General features: G+C 44.5%; 1 protein-coding gene across 1 annotated transcript; it reads left to right on the forward strand.

Annotated features, from left to right (window-relative positions):
* The first annotated feature begins 664 nt into the window (after window positions 1–664).
* sestd1 (SEC14 and spectrin domains 1) lies at window positions 665–21,314 on the forward strand. Its single transcript, XM_069154332.1, has 19 exons — window positions 665–946; window positions 3,417–3,486; window positions 3,610–3,718; window positions 4,985–5,075; window positions 5,182–5,295; window positions 9,344–9,457; window positions 9,592–9,686; window positions 9,787–9,842; window positions 11,683–11,766; window positions 13,069–13,226; window positions 14,398–14,520; window positions 15,213–15,407; window positions 15,702–15,816; window positions 15,903–16,068; window positions 16,496–16,577; window positions 16,681–16,803; window positions 17,529–17,720; window positions 17,990–18,093; window positions 18,635–21,314. Exons 2-19 carry the CDS (start codon window positions 3,417–3,419, stop codon window positions 18,909–18,911), a joined length of 2,268 nt encoding a protein of 755 aa, XP_069010433.1. The 5' UTR covers window positions 665–946; the 3' UTR covers window positions 18,912–21,314.
* The last annotated feature ends 386 nt before the right edge of the window (window positions 21,315–21,700 follow it).

Genomic DNA, 21,700 nt, shown 5'->3' on the forward strand with positions numbered 1-21,700 from the left:
TTCATTAAAACTAAACTCGCTTGTATCAAAAAAGTATACCCAAAAATACATACAAGAAAATATAATATTTCAAAAAATTTAAAACAGTACAAATAAATACAATTTCACACAGATAAGAAATGTTTGATGTGACCCCTTGAGAGCCCCGATTTAACATTATGGAATCAGTCTGGGATTATGTGAAGTAACAGAAGACACTGAGACAAACTGAATCCGCAGAGTTTTCCAAGATGCTCCGTGAACAAGCTTCCTGCCAAGTGCCTTAAGAGACTGAGCAAAAGTATACCAAGGTAAATGGGGCTATTTTAGACATTGATTTAGTTTTTTCTTGTTTGCTCCTTATTTAGTTTACTGCACTTTGTATGGTGAATAAATCTACTAGGCCTGTATATGACATAATTTAGGAAGACATCCTCATTTTCTTTCTGGTGCCTTGAAATCTTTGCTACCTCGGCAACTATGTTTTTATAAAGCTTATCAGGCTTTTATGAACTTTTTGAAAAAACAGAATACAACTATATGCAGGGCTGCGGCTGCTTTTGTGAAATGTGGAGAAAAGGTGGAGAAACATGTTCCTCCATCCCTCGACGTTTCCTCCGGGGCTTTTATTTTGAATGTGGCTTTGCCGGAAGTCTCGTTTTTGGATTGGGCTTCACTGAGGCTGCGCAGAGCAGCGAGCTCCACCGCCTGCTTTTGGTGCGTGTTTTCACTGTTGTTCCAAGCGAGCGGAGAACAAACTGAGATCTTCAGTGTTTTTAATGTAAAACAGATTCTGTGTCTGCTGGTAAATCAGCCCGAGAGCAGAAAGAGGAGGAGGAGGGAGAGGAAGAGCTGCAGAGGAGAAGGAGAAACGGAGGAGAAGAGGAGGAAGACTGGGAGGAAGGGAAAAAAAAAAAAAAAAAAAAAAATCGGGACAGTATGAAATGCTGCAGATTTGACTGAAAAGGTAAGAAAATCCGCCGGATCAATACTGACTGCTGATCGATCTCAAAGTTGTCGATGCTGAGTGGGTCGACGCTGCGGTGACGGCGGTCAGAGCCGCAGCTGCCGCAGCTTCCAGCTGCTCAATGTAGGTCATTGTGTCTGTGGGCCGAGCCGAACCAAGCCGAGACAAACCGAGCCGGGCCGGGTCCGTCCTGCAGCCGCAGCCAGGCCGCAGGCGGGCAGGCTGAGGAGGAGGAAGAGGAGGAGAAGGATGAAGGTGAAGCCCTGCAGCAGGACAGACCGACTGACTCGTGCTGCAGCAAACAGATCATGTATCATCACTAATGCTTCCACTGCTCTCACAAAAATATTGACAATAATATACAAATAACCACACATTTAAAAAAAACAATAACTGACAAACACTTGCACTGAAAACTGTGTGAAAGTAACATACAAATTGAAATGACAGAATATTAGTGTTAATGAAAACTCTTAACAACCAATATTCAGGACTAAAATAACAACTATTAACATGAAACTTTGGATTTAAGCATTTCACGTTTTGTATTCAGCTCTGAAATACTCAGCTGCTTCACGAGGACTGTGTGGGTGTGGTCTAATCCCCATATGACAAACAGCACGCAGTAACTACTCCACAGCTGCAATCAGAATTGAAATGCAGATATTGCTCAATCTTCGCTATTGCAAACCTTTGGAGAACAGCACGGAGAAAAAACACCAAATGCATTCATTTCTCATGTAAAAATAAACAAATCGGTCCAACTTTGGCCAAAAACATGACTCGCTGTGAAAAGCTGAGTGAGGAAATAGGTATAATTTATGAACAATAAATGAACATCAAATAATGATTGGAAAAAAAAAACCATCCACTCCAAATTAAAAACCTAAAACAAGATATGTTTTAATGTGTCACTGCCACATTCTGTCAAAGTCACTATTTCAATAAATAATTGTATCAAGTTAAGGCAGAACTTATTTGAAATTCTTGTGCCTGAGATGCTTCATGTACATATTAAACATATTTACAGTAAACATCTCTAAAATAAAACAAAATGGTAAAAAGTAGAAGGAGGAGTAAAAGAAGTGAAAATGTGAAAATGCAATAAAAAAAATAAAAAAAGGGATTTCTTTGTTTTCTTGTTGTCATTGTGTAGTTGCCAGGTAACTAGCAAAGACTCAGCTGTGCCTTTCCAAACAATAGTCCTGCACACAAATTTCCTTTGAAAACCACCTATAATGTGTTAATCTGAGAACTTCAAAGGTGACATCAAAAGAAGATATCGAATAGGTTTTTTTTTTGTTTTGTTTTTTCATAAAAACGGTATCAATCTCTACACGACAGAGTGAGGAAAATGATGCAAAGTGCAGAGCGAGCGTTGAAACAACACAGATGTTAAACACAAGCAACAAACTGACAGGAATGAAAGCTGACTGATTTACTGGCTGACTGCTTTAACTGCACGAACACCGATGAGACACGCAGTCCATCGCAGGCCGAGCCGAGCGCCGAGCCAAGAATCTGAATCTGCCGGGAGAAATGCCAGTGGAGAAGAAAATCCTTTTGGAAAATCGCCGCGCTGTCTGACGTGTTATTCCTATGACACTTTGAGCTGTGGGGTTTGTGGTGCATCTGCTCCGCTGCATACGACGTTTAACAGCGAGTCCATAGTTGTTTGTATCACCTGTAACATGACTGTTACGCTCCTGTTGCAACTCGCAGTGTGTTTGTCATCTGAGCTGCGAGATTTCTGCTCTCACCTGCTGTGTTTGTAGAATTTTCCTGATATGGTGAGCGTTCACTTTCTAATCTAGTAGCACCGAGCTGGGAAGCAGCGGCAGAGCAAGTGGACCAGGATCTGAGCCTGTGGGCTAGTGTCTGAACCCGTGGGCTACCGTCCGAACCCGTGGGCTAGTGTCTGAACCCGTGGGCTAGTGTCTGAACCCGTGGGCTACCGTCCGAACCCGTGGGCTAGTGTCTGAACCCGTGGGCTAGTGTCTGAACCAGTAGACTAGCGTCTGAACCTGTGGGCTAGTGTCTGAAACTGGACTGCATGTTTCCCTGATGACTGTAAATCACGACATATTTTTCAGTATTTTCAAATATCTAAAGAATATTGTTATCGCAGAAATACCAAGAAACAACCTGATGTTATTTTAGAGCCATGTAGTCCGCTTGTATTTTCAGGTTTGCAAAGAAACTTGATCATTGTAGTGAAATTGAGCCTTGTGGGACGAGAGGAATTCAGATCTAAAGTGTCCCACTTTTCCACGCTGTTCATGTCCAGGTATGAGGATCAAATCCAACGCTGGATCATCTCTACATGAGGAGGACATGATCCACTGTACCACAGACTTCATTGTCTTCATCTTGTACATTACAGTCGCATTAGGAAGACGTCTCATTATTGCCAGCAAGGACAAACATGTTTTATATATATATATATACATATATATATGTGTGTTCACAGATGTCCAACGTTACCATGGAAGCGACAACCATCCTCCCCATCCTCAAGAAGAAACTGGCATTTCTGTCAGGTAAAAAAAACAAAAAAAGCTTGCCTTGTTTACTCCGAGTCGGGACTTTGTCATCCCAGCTTCATGCAGTGGTTTGTTCGGTGTTCAGACTTCTCTCCTCTCTGACGGTCCGTCTCTCTTTAGGGGGCAAAGACCGGCGCAGTGGTCTGATCCTGACCATCCCTCTGAGTTCAGATCAGACCAGCATGGAGGAGCTCAGCGCCACACTGGACTACCTGCTCAGCATCCCCAGGTACAAACACGCATATGGAAGCGTTTAAAAAAATAAATAAATTAGACAATTTATTTATTTCCTTTAAATATCTTTGGACAAGTTTGTTTTGAACTTCTCTGTGAAGAGCTGCTAGATCTTGGCTCCAGTGTGGCAGTGCAGCATGTTCTTGTACTGCAAAAAGCTTAAAGGATGATTCCAGTTTATCACAACGTGGGTCTTTACTGCATTAGCCTGAATAGGAGACACCCCCCCCCCCCAACTAACTCTATAAATCTAAAGCAGCACCACTCTGTACGTCCCAACGTTTCTCTCCGAATGTTGAGAATATTAAAATATTTAGTTCTCAAACATAAAACTTCTATAAATGAAACTTCCAGAAAAAATACCAATACCATATATTCAGCTCATATTTTTGCAGTTTTTGCTGTTTACATCATGATGACGTGGTATTTACCAAAATAACTGCTGAGACTAGAGCAGCAACGTGGCTAGAAATGACATCCCAGGCTACTAAAATAAGAACTAATTAACTGGAATTATCTTTGCAACTAAATCCAAAAGTGCACATGGTTGCGGTTTAAAGTCTGCGAGTGTTTGGATGAGCCGACATCTGGAACGTGAGCTGACAATAAAACAGCATCGAATCTGAAACTGCAATGATTAATAGATTAATCCGTTCGTCCGTGGATTTACCCAAAAATAACAAGTATGGATTTAAATAATTGATTGTTTTCTCAAGCAGATGTCTTGAAGGACAATAAACTGAATATCTTTGGTTGAACAAAACAACAGATTGAGGTCTGATCATCATTTCCCCCATTCTCTGACATTTTAATGACAAACTGATGAAAATCTAGTCGGCTGATTACTCATGAATGAATTATTATTTGTTAGTTGTTGCCCTGATTGCATTCAAAATCCAGCTTGTGATTCAGCACCACACAGTCACAGTCTGCACATACCTCACAGAAAACAAACATGAAGTTCACGTGTAGTGTAGAATAAAGAGGTTTATAGAACACTTTCATGGTTTAATGTGTGAATGTAGATTCCCATGTAAAAAAACAAAAAACTTTCCACGTATTTTCTCCGTGCTGTACATTGCAACGTGTTAAAAATGTGATCACGTGTCCTACGTGGAAAACTCGGGTGTTATTTTTCTATGGGGGAATTTAATGACAAAATAGAAACAATTTGAATGGAGTTTGGTTGCTCACCCAAACACCGTATGAACAGGAGGCTCTATGTGTGTTAATGATACTAAAAGCTTTCTGTCTCTCTCAGTCAGAAATGTAAGGCTCGCGGCTTCACCGTTATCGTGGACGGGCGGAAGTCTCAGTGGAACATCGTGAAGACTGTGGTGCTCATGTTGCAGGTACCAGACGCATTAAACGTGGCTCCGGGCCACGTGCCTCACTTTAACTGCATTAGTTTGTCGGGGCTTTAAAAGCAGACGGGTGGCGCTATCGATATCGTTTCAGAACGTGATCCCGGCCGAGGTGTCGCTGGTCTGCGTGGTGAAGCCGGACGAGTTTTGGGACAAGAAGGTCACACACTTCTGCTTCTGGAAGGAGAAGGACCGCCTGGGCTTCGAGGTGAGTCTCCGCGGACCCTCTCCGGTGCTGAGAGCTAACTGAAAGGATTGTGGAAGTAGAGGGTTGTTTTTAGATTTTAATCTGAAATGGACTCATTTTTCTTGTGAACCAGACATATTTTTTTAATTTTTTTTTATACTTGAGCCTCTCGAGGGGTTGCGTGCATTAGCTGCAGTGTGGAAGCGGTTCCAGAGCTTGGGTACAGTCCAGAACACCATCTCTGCTAAAACTCAAATTGTTAAGAGTGGAGTTTGGTTCCAGTTTCCACTGCTGCAACGTGATAAACTGCAACCAGGTGCTTTTCCACAACCTGAACTTTGGAAAAACCATGTGAGCCTTTTAGTGTGAGGTTTCTCTGCAGCTCTACAGCATCTCATTAAAAGGGAACGGAGAAAACACCAGTGTCATGTTTTGGTCATGGTAGCAGCGTGGCTCTGTGGCTGAAAGTCTGTTATTCCTCCACTTTGCCACAGAGACACGTCGACGTCCCTCGGGGTGATGAATTAAATTGTCCCAACACTTGCAATGTTGCACACAATATTTGCAAAAGTGTTGACATTCCCATCGACCTCGGCTGTACTTTGTGGTTGTGTTGAAACACGAACTAAGATAATAAACATTAAACTCTCGCATGTTAACATTGTCACTGTGAGCATGCCATCCCAGCGTTGCTGAAGTGCAGCTTCTCCGAGCTGCTGGCATGGCTCTCGACTCTTGAGACTGTTTAATCAGTGAGTGAAGTAAACAGATGTGGGACAGATAAAAATAGAGGAAGTTGTGCTTTTCATTTTCTTTCACATTCTTCTCGTGCTGAATCCAAGTCAGTTTACCCGACTGCACGTCTTCTGATTTCCCTGTGCCGTTTGCCTCTGGAGGCTTCATCCTCTTTTGTGCCAGTTGGTGAGAAATCTTTGGGTCCACCTTTCGGCCTCTTCTTTTCACATACAGGTAGCACTAAAGATAGAAGCGTTTCTAGCTGTTGTGAACGGCCACAGTTGGAGGATGGAGTTGCTGCAGTCACAGAGAGGAGATCTCACTCTGTACTCGAACTTTGGACTCATTTCAGAGGCAAACGGGCCGTTTGTAGTTGCAGTTTTTCGTCCTTTGAGGACATGTTGGTCTAAAACAATGACACGCACACACTCGCGCACGCACGCACGCACACACACACACACACACGTGATTTGTGTTGTTACCTGATATCAAACTAGGAGAAGCTGAGCACGTTATGATAACCTGGTGCATTAACTGTCCTGAGTGCTGCTTGAAACTTGAGCCAGGATCAATGGTGTGTGTGTGTGTGTGTGTGTGTGCGTGCGTGCGTGCGTGTGTGTGTGCGCGAGTGTGTGTGTGTGTGTGTGTGTGTGTGTGTGTGTGTGTGTGTGTGTGTGTGTGTTTGTTTGTGATTTGGCCGTCCTCCCCCTGCATTACAACAGATGGTTTTACTGACAGAGATCAGTAGTCACAGTGACCCAGATTTTCGCAGCCATGTTGGCTCCACGGTTGTTGCCACGGTAACCGGAGCAAGTTGGTGAGTCTGTGTGGCAACTTGAAAATTGTTGCAGGAAGACACTCCATCACCGTCAACATCAAGATGACTTGATATTTTCTCAGTCAAGGTGTAATTATCTTTGTGTGCTGAGAGCAAAACTGTTGGGAAAACTGTCCCTGCTGTTGTGTTCGAGGACACTCCGACTTTTAAGAGTCACTTTATGAATGTAAACTGTTTTTGAATTCTGTTGGACCTCACACGTGTCAGTCATGAACTCCAAATCATGCAGCTTCTATGAGTGTTTAAATATATTTTGAAAGAAGAGATCTTCTGTGACAGCGCTCATCTACCACACACACGCACACACGCACGCACACACACACACACACACACAGCTGCTGGGAGGGGGATTACAGTGATGGTGCTGAAATGTGACTCATCTCAAGTATGGAGTCTGTTTGTGGATGACACAGTGGGGTGTGTGCTGTACAGCTGCTCCAATGTCTGACCTTACATTTAAATAAACACACACACACACACACACACACACACACACACACACACACACACACACACACACACACACACACACCGCCAACTGGAGGACACACTCATCCAGCAGCTGTCTTTCCAGGTTTATTTGTAAAGCACTACTTCAAATGCAGTTAAAAGTGCTTTATGAAGCGATACGACCCGATGGAGGATGAAACATGAGGGTTGGGGTCCCACCAGAGGTTTTTTTCAAGTGCAAGTTTTGTCCCCCGCCCCCCCCCAAAAAAACATCTGCTTTACCCACTAAAATCCAGTTTTCAGTGTGTTGATCTCACTTCAGTCACTTTTAATGTTGATCATCAAGCAGACAGACTGAACCTCACTGTTATTAACTCCTCTCAGAAATGCTACACGTACCTGATGACTTTATTTATTTACTATATCCATACTTGCTGTCCGTGTATCGTGACATTTCCAGGACAAACATGGTCATACTAAGCTTTATATTTCCCCACCACACACACACACCCCCCCCCCTATAAAACATGTACAGACACACCCAAAACTGGTTCATGTGTTCTTTTTGAAGTCGAAGCGAAACGTGTTTGTCCATAAAAAAGACGGTCTTTGGTAAAAACCGCATGACTGCTCCGTCTCCAGATATAGAAAGCCGAAAGGAAAAGTTTGTCTTGTGATTCCAAGAGCTCTGTTTTTTTTTTTTTTTTTTTTAAAGTTTGACTTCTGAGAGGAAAAGTTGTGGTCAGAGGAAACTTTTTCCTCAAGTGTGTGTTTACTGCAGCGGCTCCTACTTGTCGAGTAAACAAGGGCTGATTCTTTGTACTCGTCATAAATTCTGGAGAGGTAACATGTCCGATGCGGCATCGCATCAATTGTCACAGCTTCACACACTTCTTTCTAACGTCGCTCATCCCCTCCCTCCGCTCTCCTCCTCGTGTCTTGACACCCCCCCCCCCCCACACACACACACCTCTGGTCGGGACACATCGGAGCGATGTGAGCATGATCGACGTGTATGTAGTTCAGTCCAGCGTCCTTTTGAGGAATCCCTCATCATTCACCAGCGTCTCATCTGCCCCGTGTGTTTTACTGCGACTCCAAATCTACCTGTTAAAGTTCTTAAAAGATAACAGATGTGAGGAAGCAGCAAAGTTCACAATAAAAGACCTCAAATAAAACCCATAATTAGTTTGCAGGTCTGAGACTTTCACTATCATAAATAAAGGCGACCGCACAGCTGTTCAAGTTAAACATCTGGTTCTATTTTTTTCTTAAATGAGCCGAGATGGACTTAGAATGAAAAAAAAAAAAAAGAGAAAAATCTTTGTAGAGCTTCTGCTGGTGATTATAGATACCTGTTTAACTAACAGATCAGACGGCTGATCAATGAACAGATTCTGATCGAAGGGGTTGTCTGGTTTTAAAAGACACTTCTGTATTTTACTCTCTTTGTTTTGAAATATTCTCGATCTTGGCGGATCGAATCGAGGAAGAGAGAAAGAATAAACTCGCATCAGCCCTCATCGTTGTTGCCAATCATTCATTACATCCTTCAGGATATTGAATTATTCAAGAGTACAGGTTATAATAGACAGCTGCCCTGAAGTCATAGCGATGATATTGATAGATGCTTTTCAGGGAATCAACTGTGGAAGTTTCACTTGAAGAAAGAACACATGGATTCATTTTTAATTTCAATGTTTTGCTTATATATTTTTTGGAAATCAGAGTGTTTCTATTTCACAGCTCAAATAAGATGATAGATATAAATTATAAATGAAAGCACTGTGTTTTAACATAGAAACTGTGAATATTTGATTGTGTTTTTGCTGGATGTTTTACAAAGTTTATCCTTAAGGTTGGATTTTAATTACTTATGAAACTTGAATGGCAGTTTTTAAATTCACAAAAGCTGCCGTTTTAATTGCATGTTAGTAACTTGTATGATATCATTGATGGCTAGTGTTGTGTTTGGCCAACCGATATGACTGCTGGCTGCAAAAAGGCTCATGTTGCGTGTTTGGTGTGTGTGCTGCTTCCTGTCAGGTGATCCTGGTTTCGGCCAATAAGCTGACGCGTTACATCGAACCCTGTCAGCTGACGGACGATTTTGGAGGAAGTCTGGACTACGACCACAGCGACTGGCTCGGCAAGAGACTGGTAACTACTTTATTTCAGCAGATCCATGTATTTATTTATTTCTTCTTTTTTTTTTTTTTCCCTTTTCAAAAGTTAACATTCTTGTTGCCATGGTAAGCTGGCACCGGCACTGAGCCTTTTGTCATTTGCTGCAGGTTTTCGAGAAGTTCACAAAGGAGTCGACGTCGCTGCTGGACGAGCTGACGATTATCAACGACGGTGACAAGAGCAGCTCGGTGGACAAGGACAAGTATGCGCGCACACACACGCGCACACACACGCACACACACACACGCACACACACACGCAGACAGCTGCAGTTTAAATCCAGAGCTGTGTGTCCTCTGCAGGTCAGCTGACTGTGCCCTTCTGCCGTCCTTTGACCCTGAGACTGTCCTGCAGACCGGTAAATATCATTTCCTCTCATTTAATCCTCTTTCAGATGCACATGCTTAAATGCGATTGAAATTTTTTACCACTGCTGCAAAAGAAATAACCACAGGACTTTAGAGACAATCACAGAGATCAGTGAATAGCTTTGAAGTATAAAATCTGCCAGCGTGACGACGCCGTACGGTTTGAAAGTGTAAGTGGTTCAATTTTTTTTAATGAGCAAAGTAGCAGGAGGTCAGTTCAGTATTGAGTTAAACACTCCTGAGATCTGGTGTGGTGAGAAATAATGAACTTCGGCAGCTTCTTTAATGAAAGAAAGGAGTTTTTCTTCCTTCTGTAATCGAGGATCAACCTACTTTTTTTTTTTAAATAGCACACAGCGGTCGCGATCGCATCTCTCCGATAGTGAAACACGAAGCTCGCTGATGATCCGCATCAAGTTTTCAGGTCGAGCGAGCAGCACGAGTAGGATGGAGATCTCCATAATGAAGCGCAGACGTGACGGTTGACCGAACAATCACTTTCCTGTCCTCAAGACAGAAGCAGGCTGATACAAGAAAAATTAATAGAGCATGTTTAAAAACAGCAAACGTGGAGCAGAGGGCTTCGCAAACACGACCGCAGTCTGCTGGGAACACAAACATGAGTGGAGATCAATAAAGCTTACTGCACTAAAATCAGAGTGGGACCTGCCAGGTCTGCACGATGACTCTAGAAAGACTTCAGGAAAGTTTCCTAAGATGGCTTTTAGAGATATCAACGGAGACGGGAGGTCTAACAGGACTGGCGGGGATTAAATGCTTCCTCGCTGCTGGGTTTTTAAGTGTCGGCTGGATATAAAAGTGGACGTAGCTTCCTGGTTTGAAACGTAACGGTGATAAAGTGCCATAAACTGCTGAGGCCACTAGAGGTCGGCTCTAAAAAGACTCCATAGACTCCCATTCAGCTTCTCTCGTGAAATGCAAAGTCAGTAAACTTTTTCTACAAGTCATCATGGTGTCATTCTACAAAGTCACTCCTTCTTATTCGTTTTCTGGCGCTGCATCTGAAAATAAGCCCGTCATTAATTATGAATTGAGCCTCAGAAGTGGTGTGTTTGGAGGATTCCCATCAAGCATTATATTGGTCACAGGGACTTTTGAATGCAATACCAGTGTGGGTTGTGTTTCCAGCTCTTACATCAGGGGGTCTCCAACCAGAAGTGTCCATGTGTGTCCACTCTAGCACGCTATGATTGTTTTAAGACCCACTTTAAAAACATTGTCATTTAAGACTGCTGTAATTACTTTCTCACCAGAATCAAATCAGGTGAATAAATTGTAAAAAAAAAAAAAAAAAAGGTTGAATGCGCTGTTTTTAAGGAGATTCTTCCAAAGATGTAGAAACAACAGCTCAAAATAAAAACAATACGTGATTCACTTGAGCTCTGTGCAGTGAAAATGCAGCTGTGAATGCAGACTCGGTGTCTGGGCTCAACCTGACCTGGACGGAGGAGGGAAGGAGGTGTTAGACACTCTGCTGGAGATAAACAGACACTCAGGCTGGATGAGTGACGAAGGGATGGACGGATGGATGGATGTGTTCACTGTACTGAGCAGTCTGTGTCTGTGTGTTGGGGCCGAGGTGAAAGGAGTCTTTGTTTGCGGTACCATGCTCCTCCCTCCACCAGCTCCGTTCATAATGTAACAGCATGTCCACAAACACTGACGCATTATTGTTTTCAGATGCTTTTTTGTTTTTATATAACAGCCTCTCAAATCTCAAACCCTCCGTCTCTCTCTCTCTCTCTCTCTCTCTCTCTGTGTGTGTGTGTGTGTGTGTGTGTGTGTGTGTGTGTGTGTGTGTGTCTGCAGGTCATGAGCTGCTGTCAGAGCTGCAGCAGCGGCGTTTCAACGGATCTGAGGGCGGAGGAGGTGGAGGAGGAGGAGGACAGGGAGGTGAGGAAGTCAGCTGTCACCGAGCTGGTCCAGCTCCAGACAGATGTGCGGGATAGATGCATGAATTAAGTTGGACGGTGTCTCCACTGATTTGTTTTGTTTTCTGTACTTAAATTTTGCTGGAGTTTGACGGATGAATGCAGTCATTCATCTGCTCCAGGGTACAACGTAGGACACTGAAGTAGGAGGCGGTGTAAGTGGGTGCTGTATAGAGTGCGAGAGTCCCGAGTATTGTGAAAGGACACCGAGAACTATTTGACAAATAAAGTGAGATTTTGTGTCCACGTGGAAACTCTTCACATGAACGACTCTTTTAACAGCAACAATAAAAGGTATTAATAGTGTGAACTTACTTCAATGTTTAGCGTTTTCCCATGGCATTTTGAACTGGGAGTAAAAAGACAGGGCGGTGCTTAATGTGCGGTCAACTTTTGACTCCGCCCACATTTACTGCCGCCCCAAACTGCAGTCAGCGGTACTTTAAAAATGTTGCAAGGTGGCGTGGCGAAACATGGGATGGATAAAACGTAGGAAAAAATAGGATGACATTTATTTGAAAAAAAAAACCAACAACAACATTGTCAGCTCCAAAAACAAAGAAAGAAAAAAATAAAAAAAGAACAATATAGAAAACACAAGTAGAAAGCTTTTTATTAATCAGTGTCATGCGTGTTAAACAGCTTCAGACAGCGTTGTGCTGATTATCAATCTGACACATTTTAAAACCAACTTTTCAAGCAAACGTTTGCTCCAATTTGCAAGGTAGCAACAGTAACTAAGGGGCGGGGCTTAGTGAATGACGGAGGAATCCCTATCTCAAGTGTATTTATCCTTATCTGATGTATTTTTGTTAAGTGATCATGTGTTTAAATATCATCATGAAGATGTGATTTAACTTAACGGATTAAGCGACTAGATTGTGGGTGGCTTACTGCCTCAGTGAGAAGATTATTGAGATAAATCTGTGTTTTTAATACATGTACATATATAGTGTACAAGAACTTCACTACCCTGCACAGACTTCAGTGTGGGACCTCACCGCTTCTCTTGTGGCTGGATAAACACCACGATACAGTTTCAGTGTTTGAGAGTAGAAATCTCTCCAGAAAAGCTTCTTATCATTGGGACACATGGGTGCACATGTTTGTTCAGTGTCTGCACGATATGTTCAATGACCTGAGAAGAAGCCATCGCAGGCACCTTTTTGCACGTTTAGACCAGAGAGCAGGAGGCATCCTGGACTAGTAACCCCTCAGATCTTCTACCTGACCCCTGTCTGACCTCTTGACCTCTGACCTCCAGGTCCGGCGTGGCGTCCCATGGAGGAGGAGCTGTTGGCTCAGCCGCAGGTGATGAAGCTGCTGGACTCGCTCAGGGAGCAGTACACCAGGTACCAGGAGCTCTGCAGGCAGCGAAACAAACGCACCCAGCTGGACGAGATCCACACCAAGGTCATGCAGGTAAAAACATACATGTGCATCTGAACCTATGAAGTGGAGTCAAATACATCAATGCTTCTCAGTCTGGAGTTATACATTTGTAAATATGCCCACCAGCAACTGCATACATTGCCCTACATCATCCGCCTCTTTAGTCTATTCGCCGTCGTTGACCTTTGACACTCAGGAACGGCGTCACTGAGCAGCTTCTATGCTTCGCGTAACTTCAGTGCAGAGTAGACTTTGGCCAGTGGAGTTCGTGCTGCCGCAGGCGCCGATGGATAACTCCACCGTCTTGGAGATGAGCCTGTGGTTGCCACGGTAACCGAAACATGTCGGTCACTGGCCTGGAGGATTTGAGGTGGTGGTGGTGTCGTCGTCGTGTGGGGGGATGGGGTGGCCTAGTTCTGGATCGAACCGTGTATGTGTGTGTGTGTGTGTGTGTGTGTGCGCGTGTGTGTGTGTGTGTGTGAGCACTTTAAGGCATCACTGACCTGATAAATACAATGAAGTCATGATTACGACACACACACACACACACACACACACACACACACACACACACAAACACAGATGCTACTGTTTGTTCTTCCACTAATTTCGGACTTTTAAATGGCCACTTCACCACTGTTACACATGAAACCCTGCTTACCTCGTCGTGATGTCACCAGCGTTATTTCCGATTCAACTTGAGACTCCACTTCTCGAACGGGCATCTTTTGTCACAAACGTGGGCTGCAGGGATTGAAAACTGTGGGCATTCACCAGACAGACACATGTGGAGTTGCATCATGGGAAATGTAGGATCCCAGAGAGTTTGACCCTCTCCGCCTCGAAAGTATAAATGATAAATCTCCAGAATGACCCTTTCTGGGTCTATTAAAACATGTCATTTAATGTTAAAGAAAATAGAGAGTGGTTGAAAAATATATCTGTATTTATATAAAGAAAGAGTTGTGAAGAATGAACATCTTGATATACATGATGTGTGATATGTTGGGTAGCATGTGAACGCCCCCTGCTGGTGGCTCTGCTGCACTGCAGATCAGAGACTCACTGAGATTGAAAATCCTCACAAAAATACAGTGTTTGATGTACACAAGCTTGATAAGAACCAGTTACTTTCCCCTCCAAATTGTAGAAGTGCCTGTTGTACTTCCTCTCACTCAGTCTGTGTTCGTCTGTCTCTCAGGTGGTCACCTGGCTGCAGGGTCCCGGCTCAGAGCTACTGAAGACTCAGCAAGCGATCGGAGACTCGATGCGATCGGCTCAGGCCCTGCAGCAGAAGCACGAGGAGATCGAGAGCCAGCACAGTGTAATGAAACACACACACACACACACACACACACACACACACACACACACACACACACACACACACATGTCGTCATGTGACAAACCGTTGAGTCAGATTTGGGCTTGATTACAGATCCGAGTGGGGTTTGTCCTTTTAATCTTAATCTGTGCTGTCAGTGTGTTGATTGAAGAAGAACAGCAGCTTCAGAGTCTTTTGCTAGGAACATTGCCCCAAAATAGCAACAAGTTTCATAATTTTTTTTGTTTAATTTGTATAAACAATTGCCCCCGGCGCTCAGTCTTTATGCTAAGCCAAGCGAACTATATCCATCTTAATTAACAGAGAGACACAAGATTGGTATCCGTCTTTTTCGGCAAACACTCGGCAAGAAAGCAGATAAAAGTATTTCCCAAACAGGTTAAAATATTCAATTCAATACTTCTACACCCTGGTAATAACAAGTAAAACATAAACGCAAAACAATCCGACACTACGACATAATTACACTGCTGAGTCAGCACCTTTCTAAACTAGTAAACGATGAACATGAAGTTAGTATTCCCTGCCGGACTGGGGACCTCAAAACCCGTCAGCAAACCGGGTGTTATTTCTGCTTTGTGTCGGTGCACTATGGGAAACATGTGTGGTAAATATGAGCTGTGGGCTGATTCTGTATTTGTGTGTGTGTGTGTGTGTGTGTGTGTGTGCAGGAGTGGTTTGCAGTGTATGTGGAGTTGAACCAGCAGATCGCTGCCTTGCTCAGTGCCGGCGAGGAGGAGGAAGTGGTGGAGCTGAAGGCGCTGCAGCAGCAGCTGAGCGACGTCTGCTACCAACAGGCGGCTCACCTGGAGAGCCGGCAAAATGTGCTGCAGGCGGCGCAGGGCTTCCATGGCACCACACAGGAGGTAACACACACGCACAACAACGCACGCACACACACACACACACACACACACACTGGATCAGTTGCTGGATGTTCAGATGGCAGGCTGTTTTCAGTTTTATCTTTTTTGTGTTCAGTAGATGGGTCCAGGAAATTGTTTTAGCACAATATATGTTGACATAGCTCCAGCAAAAAAAAAAATTAAAATACACAATTTAATGTGCCAACTTTTATTAGCAGCTGTTGGGGGGGTAAACTGAATGTGTGCAAATGCTGTAAAAAAAAAAAGCATTAACAGCTCTGTCTGTGTCCGCAGCTGTCCCAGCAGCTGGACGGTCTACTGGGCATGCTCTGTGCTGACGTGGCTCCAGCCGACGGAGCGTCGATTCAGCAAAACCTCAAACTGCTGGAGGAGAAGCTGCAGACCGTCGGTTTGTACTGATTTTTTTTTTCTCCAGAATGACGACGGGTTGCGGCGGCCTCCCTCTGTAACGTGAACCGTCTCCACCTCTTGCAGAAGCAGGTCTCTCCTCGCTGCGTCAGAAGGGGGCGCTGGTGATGGAGCAGATGTGCAGCCACCCGGCGTGGTCCCTGGAGGAAACGGAGAGCCCAGCCGGAGGGGAGCCGGACAATGTTCAGCAAGTTCAGTCTGTGATGGAGGAGATGCAGCTCCGCAAGCAGAGGTCACTTTCTTCTTTTGCTGTTTTTTATTTTTTAGATATGATGTCAAGAAGGATCCTGAGTTTTAAGCTTTCTACAACTAGAGGTCCTGCATTGTTAAAACGTGGGCAGACACTTTCCCTCCTGTCGACCGATGACCTTGGAGTCGCTCAAAGTAAAACTCGTCAAAACCTCACATTCTTGCTCCGAGGGGATGAATTGATTGAATTTGAATGACCTCTAGCACCACCTTCAGGACAAACATGACATTATAGCCCCATTATTGATGAGAATCAGTGTTTTTTTTGTTTCTGGTCAATACTGTAATGATCACTTCAACCTGTAGGGGTTATGTTGTGTGAATAAAGCCTTTAACTGTGTGTGTGTGTGTGTGTGTGTGTGTGTGTGTGTGTGTGTGTGTGTGTGTGTGTGTGTGTGTGTGTTTTGCAGGTGTGAGGACATGGTGGACGTGAGGAGACTGAAGATGCTACAGATGGTCCAACTGTTTAAATGTGAAGAAGACGCTTTACAGGTCAGACACACACACACACAGCAACACAAAAATACACACACATCCGTGCCCTTGCTGTGTTGATGAGATGATGATCAGTGTGTGTGTGTGTGTGTGTGTTCAGGCAGTCGAGTGGCTCAGCGAGCTGTTGGACGCCTTGTTGAAGACTCACGTCAGACTGGGTGACGAATCTCAGGAGACCAGGACCATGTTGGACAAACACAGGAAGTTTGTGGACGTCGCTCAGGTGAGACACTTCATTTATTCTTCCGTTAATGTCAAAAAAAATATCGACACATTGCTAACATTGTTTGACACTGCAACTGCCTACCGTATCCACGGAAGTGTTTTCTTCCTGAGCACGGCGTGTTTTTAAAGTTGATTTTAATGAACGGCAGCCGCGTGACGAGGTGCTGAGCGTTTATTCTGCGCTGAGCGTTCAGCGTTTTTTTTTCAGCGGTCACTGAGAGTTGCCCTTGTCGCTGTCACCAGCCGTCCAATCACAGTGAAGGAGGGACAAATGCGGTTAACCCCGATACCGGTCGCTAATTGGTCCCCCCCTTCAGAGTGGCTGGGCAAACGCCGATACGATCCGAGTAGCCAGATTGTTGTTCACAGTGAAGAAAACTGAAGCTGCGCATCCGGGCGAATGTTTACCATCTTAGTTTAGCTTATTAACACCGAACAGAAAGCAGAGCTGAGACACTGTAAAAGTTGGACCAGACTACATATAAATGCATAAAAATGGAAATAGTCTCCAGGTCTGAAAGATGACGCCGATGTCAAAGTGCCTTAGAGTGCAGTACCACTGAGAACCGCTAGGGGCTGGCTTAATAAAAAAAAAAAAAACAACCAAAAAAAACCCCAATGTAATTAATTAGCTGTTGAGCCCAAAGAGAGCTATGTTTGGGAAGGGCGCAAACAAAATAAAAAGACAGGCTGACGGACTCTTCTCGTCTTTTTTTCCTTCAGAGCACCTACGACTACGGCCGTCAGCTGCTGCAGGCGACCGTCGTCCTCTGCCAGTCTCTGCGCTGCACGACGCGCTCGTCCGGAGACACTCTGCCGAGACTCAACCGAGTGTGGAAGCAGTTCAGCGTCAGTGCCGAGGAGCGACAGCAGAGACTGGAGCTGGCTCTGCACTTCCACACCACCGCTGAGCGGGTGAGACGGGCTCAGCAGTTAGACACACAAACATGCCGATATTTTCAGATGATGCCCGGTAATGGTGTCGACATCAAATGCGTGTGACCTTCTGGGTTCTGGTGCATCTGTGGCCAGCACACTTGTTGAAGCAGTTGCCAAAATTTGCATCACGGGGACGGTCGCAGCCACGTAGTCAGTAGTATATGTCGTACACAGCGGTAGCGTACACTGGAGTTTACGTTTGCCTTCAGTACATGTATTTATTTTTTTTTGTGACTATATTTCAGGTGTTACAGGAGGAATGTGCGGATGCAGATTATCTGGATGAAGTCGACTCTTCTGGGAAAACTCTGCTGGACCGACTGACCATGCCGATCATCTTCCCTGATGGGTACAAATACACTGACGTACATTTGTTCCCGAGACTTATCTCAACCACAGCCACCGCTTTATATGCCTCATCCTATCTTTAAACCTGTTAAGTCACATGATACTTCGGGCCCCTTGGCACAAAGAAAAGAAGACACAGACTTAATACCGCCTTTTGAAGATGATGCAGTGAACTTTTTAGTGATGAATCTACGTTCAGAATTCGCTCCGTCGTAGCTCCGTTTTCGGTCTCCACCACCTCCAGAGAAAAATATCTCACTCTTTATCTGCTAGATGTTGTACTTTTTAAAAGGTGTGTAACTGAAAAGACGCCCTTCGCAGTCAAAAACAACGCCACGAGAGCTCTGAACGAAAACGGTAAAATCGCGGGATGGAAAAACCAAAACAGTAAGCTGAAAGGTCATAAAGTTTCTCGGATGTAATTCTGCGCTGACCTTAAACCAGTGTTAAGTGTGAGCGCTCGCATGGGATGCGGGTTCCCGTAACGTGACTATGCTGAAAGGCATCCTACAAACTCCTGATGCAAGTTTTTGTGGTTTCAGGAGCGAGCAGTACTTTGGGAGCCCCAGCGAAACGGCGGCGGCGGCGGAGGCCGTCAGGGAGCGCCTCCTGCTGGTGGAGGAGCGGCGGCTGCAGCTGCAGGAGGCGAGGAGCCACAACGACGACGAGGAGGAGGTGCTAAACGGACAGGAGGTGCGGCTGGATGTAATCGGCGAGGAACTGAGCGAGAAAGAAGAGCAGGATGAGGAGGAGGAGGAGGAGGAGGAGGACGCAGGGCAACAGGATGAAGACTTAGAGAGGGCTACGCAGGACTGCTAATGGATTGCTGATGACGTCAAACCAAGCAGCCTTAATGAAGCTCGCTAGCGAAGGGCTGCTGATTGTGTTCTCTCTGTCGGTTGCTCGTCCAACTGCAGCAGTACGTTTTTCTTACTGCTGGCATTTTCTTTACATTAAGGCTCCACCGCTTCACCTTTTATCCTGCAAGAGGATGAACATGTTGGATGCGATTTCTCCGTCATGCTTTTACAAATCCTTTCAACAGAAACTGTGAGAGCCGTCGGCGCCGGAAGATCAGCGGCCGCTCACGGTCCAAACGTAACAAATGTAAAATACTGGAATTATTTACTGGAATAATTAATATTCAAGCCTCCTAACATACACCTAATACCTCTCCTCCTCCTCCTCCTCCTCATTCAACCAAGTGGGCAGAGCCTCCATGGTGCTTTTTTTTTTTTTTTTTTTCTTCTTCCAACCTGTCGTTCCTGCATCAACAGTCCTGTTCATTTTCTCCTGTGGACGTTGTCACGTGACTGAGCTTTTTAAAGCGGAGATGGAAACCCCGCTGGTTGGATCATCAGGACAAACGAGCTGAAAACGACCTGCTTTATCGATTAAATACTCTTCAACAGCAACTTGAGCGGACGAGTCAAACTACAAGTCCCCAAAGAGCATCGACAACAAAACAAAACAACCATAAAAAAAAAACATTCAAGCAGCTTAAAGTAAAAAAAAACACACAAAAAACCATTTCCAATATTTGTTACAGTATATTTTAAAAACGTGTGTGCCTTACTCCTAGCCCCGAGCTAGCGGTAGGTATGTTACAGGTTTGATCCCTTTTGTTAGCAGTTTTTTGGGGGAAATAAAGGGTAAATGAACCTCAATCTACATGACATATGTAGGATAATCATACCTTGTTTTCTACGACCAGGAGATGGGAGGAGGTGACAACGGGACAACAGTAGTAAACCGTAGAAACACACCGTCAGCGACCGTGTTTCAGCGCCATCGAGTGGACATCTTTTTGAATATCCTACCAACATGGATACAAGCCATTTCTTCCTGTTTTCAGAAGTCCTGATCGTACTTGCATCGACTGTTATAAGCATCGCTGTCGAGTTTACTTAATCTACAGCGAAATCGGATTCCTGGCGGATGTTGCTTTTTGTTCGCGTTATTTCAAAACCAACGGCATGTTTTACACGAGCGACGGGGAGGGGAGGGGGGTGTTGTTTTGTCTCCATGGGTACAAAATGTGCTGATAGCAGAGCCGTCGACGAGGATTGATGCCGTACTTCAACTCTGTGGTTCCACGATACGAAACAACGTACGGAGCGTTAAGATCCCAGACGGGGCCGAGCATCGCGCGACGTCGTCGGACGCCAGCTGGTAGAAACCGAACCGGTTTGGTCAGAATAGTCGCGTAGCAAACTTATTTTAGTGCCTGAGCAGCGCAGATGTTACCAGTTGATACCAGATTAACGCTCACCAGAGGCCACAGCAGATAAATGCTCTCAAAATAAATAATTCACAGCATCTTCTTGTCATTCGTCTCGTCTCGCCTGTATCAGGCTCTCACGACGGTTCGCCAGGATTCGATGCAGTTTTCTTTCCGACAACCATGTGGATGTACTTTTTACAGGACTGTGACACCACAGATGTCCTTCAGTTCTTACAAACTCAGCTTCGGGATTGCGGACGGTTTCTAATGGCTTTAGTCGTCTTTTTCTAAATTCCAGCCGACCCAATGCGCGGCATCAGAGGCGTTTACTGCTCTCAGCCAGAGAGGAGGCAAAATATTGAATATGATTTCAAATTTAGAGTGGAAATTTATAAATCACGCACTACAATTTTGTTTGACGCCTCCGTGGCTCCGTATTTGATCAATTCCAGATTTGACTAATTCGATAAAAAAAACGATGGAAATAAACTTCCAAGGAGAGAACAAACAAGATTTCTTTGCATAAATGAATTTTATTTTCCGGTTTGACTTTAAGCTCGCTGAGTGGATGTTTCTTTTTAAAATCGTTTCCGGGACTGGTCGTCGACATCGTAACATTAACGTATAAATGATGCTCGCGCCTTTCAACGACTCCGCGCTAAAGAAACACTCTGCTATCACGACGCAAATCCAACCCAGACTCACCACAGGGCCCCGAGCGGACCGCGTCTGTCCAGACATGAAGCTGTTAAGACTGGTGGTCTTTTGCAGACGTGGCGACATCAGAATAGAAAGATTCCTTTTTTTTTTTTTTTTTTTTTTGTATTTATTTGATTTGAATCCAACACGCCTCTCTGTCATTGGTTGGTACTTTTGACCGATAACTGCTGCTGTAAGTGTAACCGCTAACTGTCTTGCTCTCTGTCCTCCATTCAATGACATCCACTGTGTCATCTTGGCGAGATCATTCTCTTAACTAAAGAAGCTTTGGAAGTTGCTGTCTGGGGTGTTGCGTTTCTTTTTTTTTTCTTTTTTTTATGTGTGATTTTTGTCTAATAAAACACAGCAAGGCAGAGCGAGAAAGACTTAACGTGCAACAGTCTTTGTCAGTCCTTCAACAGTAGACAGAAGGCGGCTGCTGTTAGAGGCCTGACCGTGTGACCAGGTGGGTTACCGCGGCTACCCTTAATACTCCATACCTGAGGTGATCCTGCGTGTGTTGAGCTGTCCCCTCACATAAAACAATCTCGAACCAATTTGACCACAAGTTCGGCATTTAGAACAAATGGAGTTCAAGGCAAAAGCAATAGAGAGCGCAACTAGAGGATGTTTCTCATCTTAAAATTCAAGTAGGTGGCGTTGAAGTTCAACGGTGGCAAAACAA

Source organism: Embiotoca jacksoni, unplaced genomic scaffold (assembly GCF_022577435.1).
Source record: "Embiotoca jacksoni isolate LCO1_2020_lvr unplaced genomic scaffold, fEmbJac1.0.p SCAF_2, whole genome shotgun sequence".
NCBI classification, from domain to species: Eukaryota; Metazoa; Chordata; class Actinopteri; family Embiotocidae; genus Embiotoca; species Embiotoca jacksoni.

What these genes read in the sequence shown, in the direction of transcription:
- sestd1 (XM_069154332.1), top strand. Translation starts at nt 3,417, where the DNA reads ATGTCCAACGTTACCATGGAAGCGACAACCATCCTCCCCATCCTCAAG. An exon ending in AGCTCGGTGGACAAGGACAA is followed by an intron (nt 9,687 to 9,786) that starts GTATGCGCGCAC and finishes TGTCCTCTGCAG; the next exon opens with GTCAGCTGACTGTGCCCTTC. An exon ending in AGATCGAGAGCCAGCACAGT is followed by an intron (nt 14,521 to 15,212) that starts GTAATGAAACAC and finishes GTGTGTGTGCAG; the next exon opens with GAGTGGTTTGCAGTGTATGT.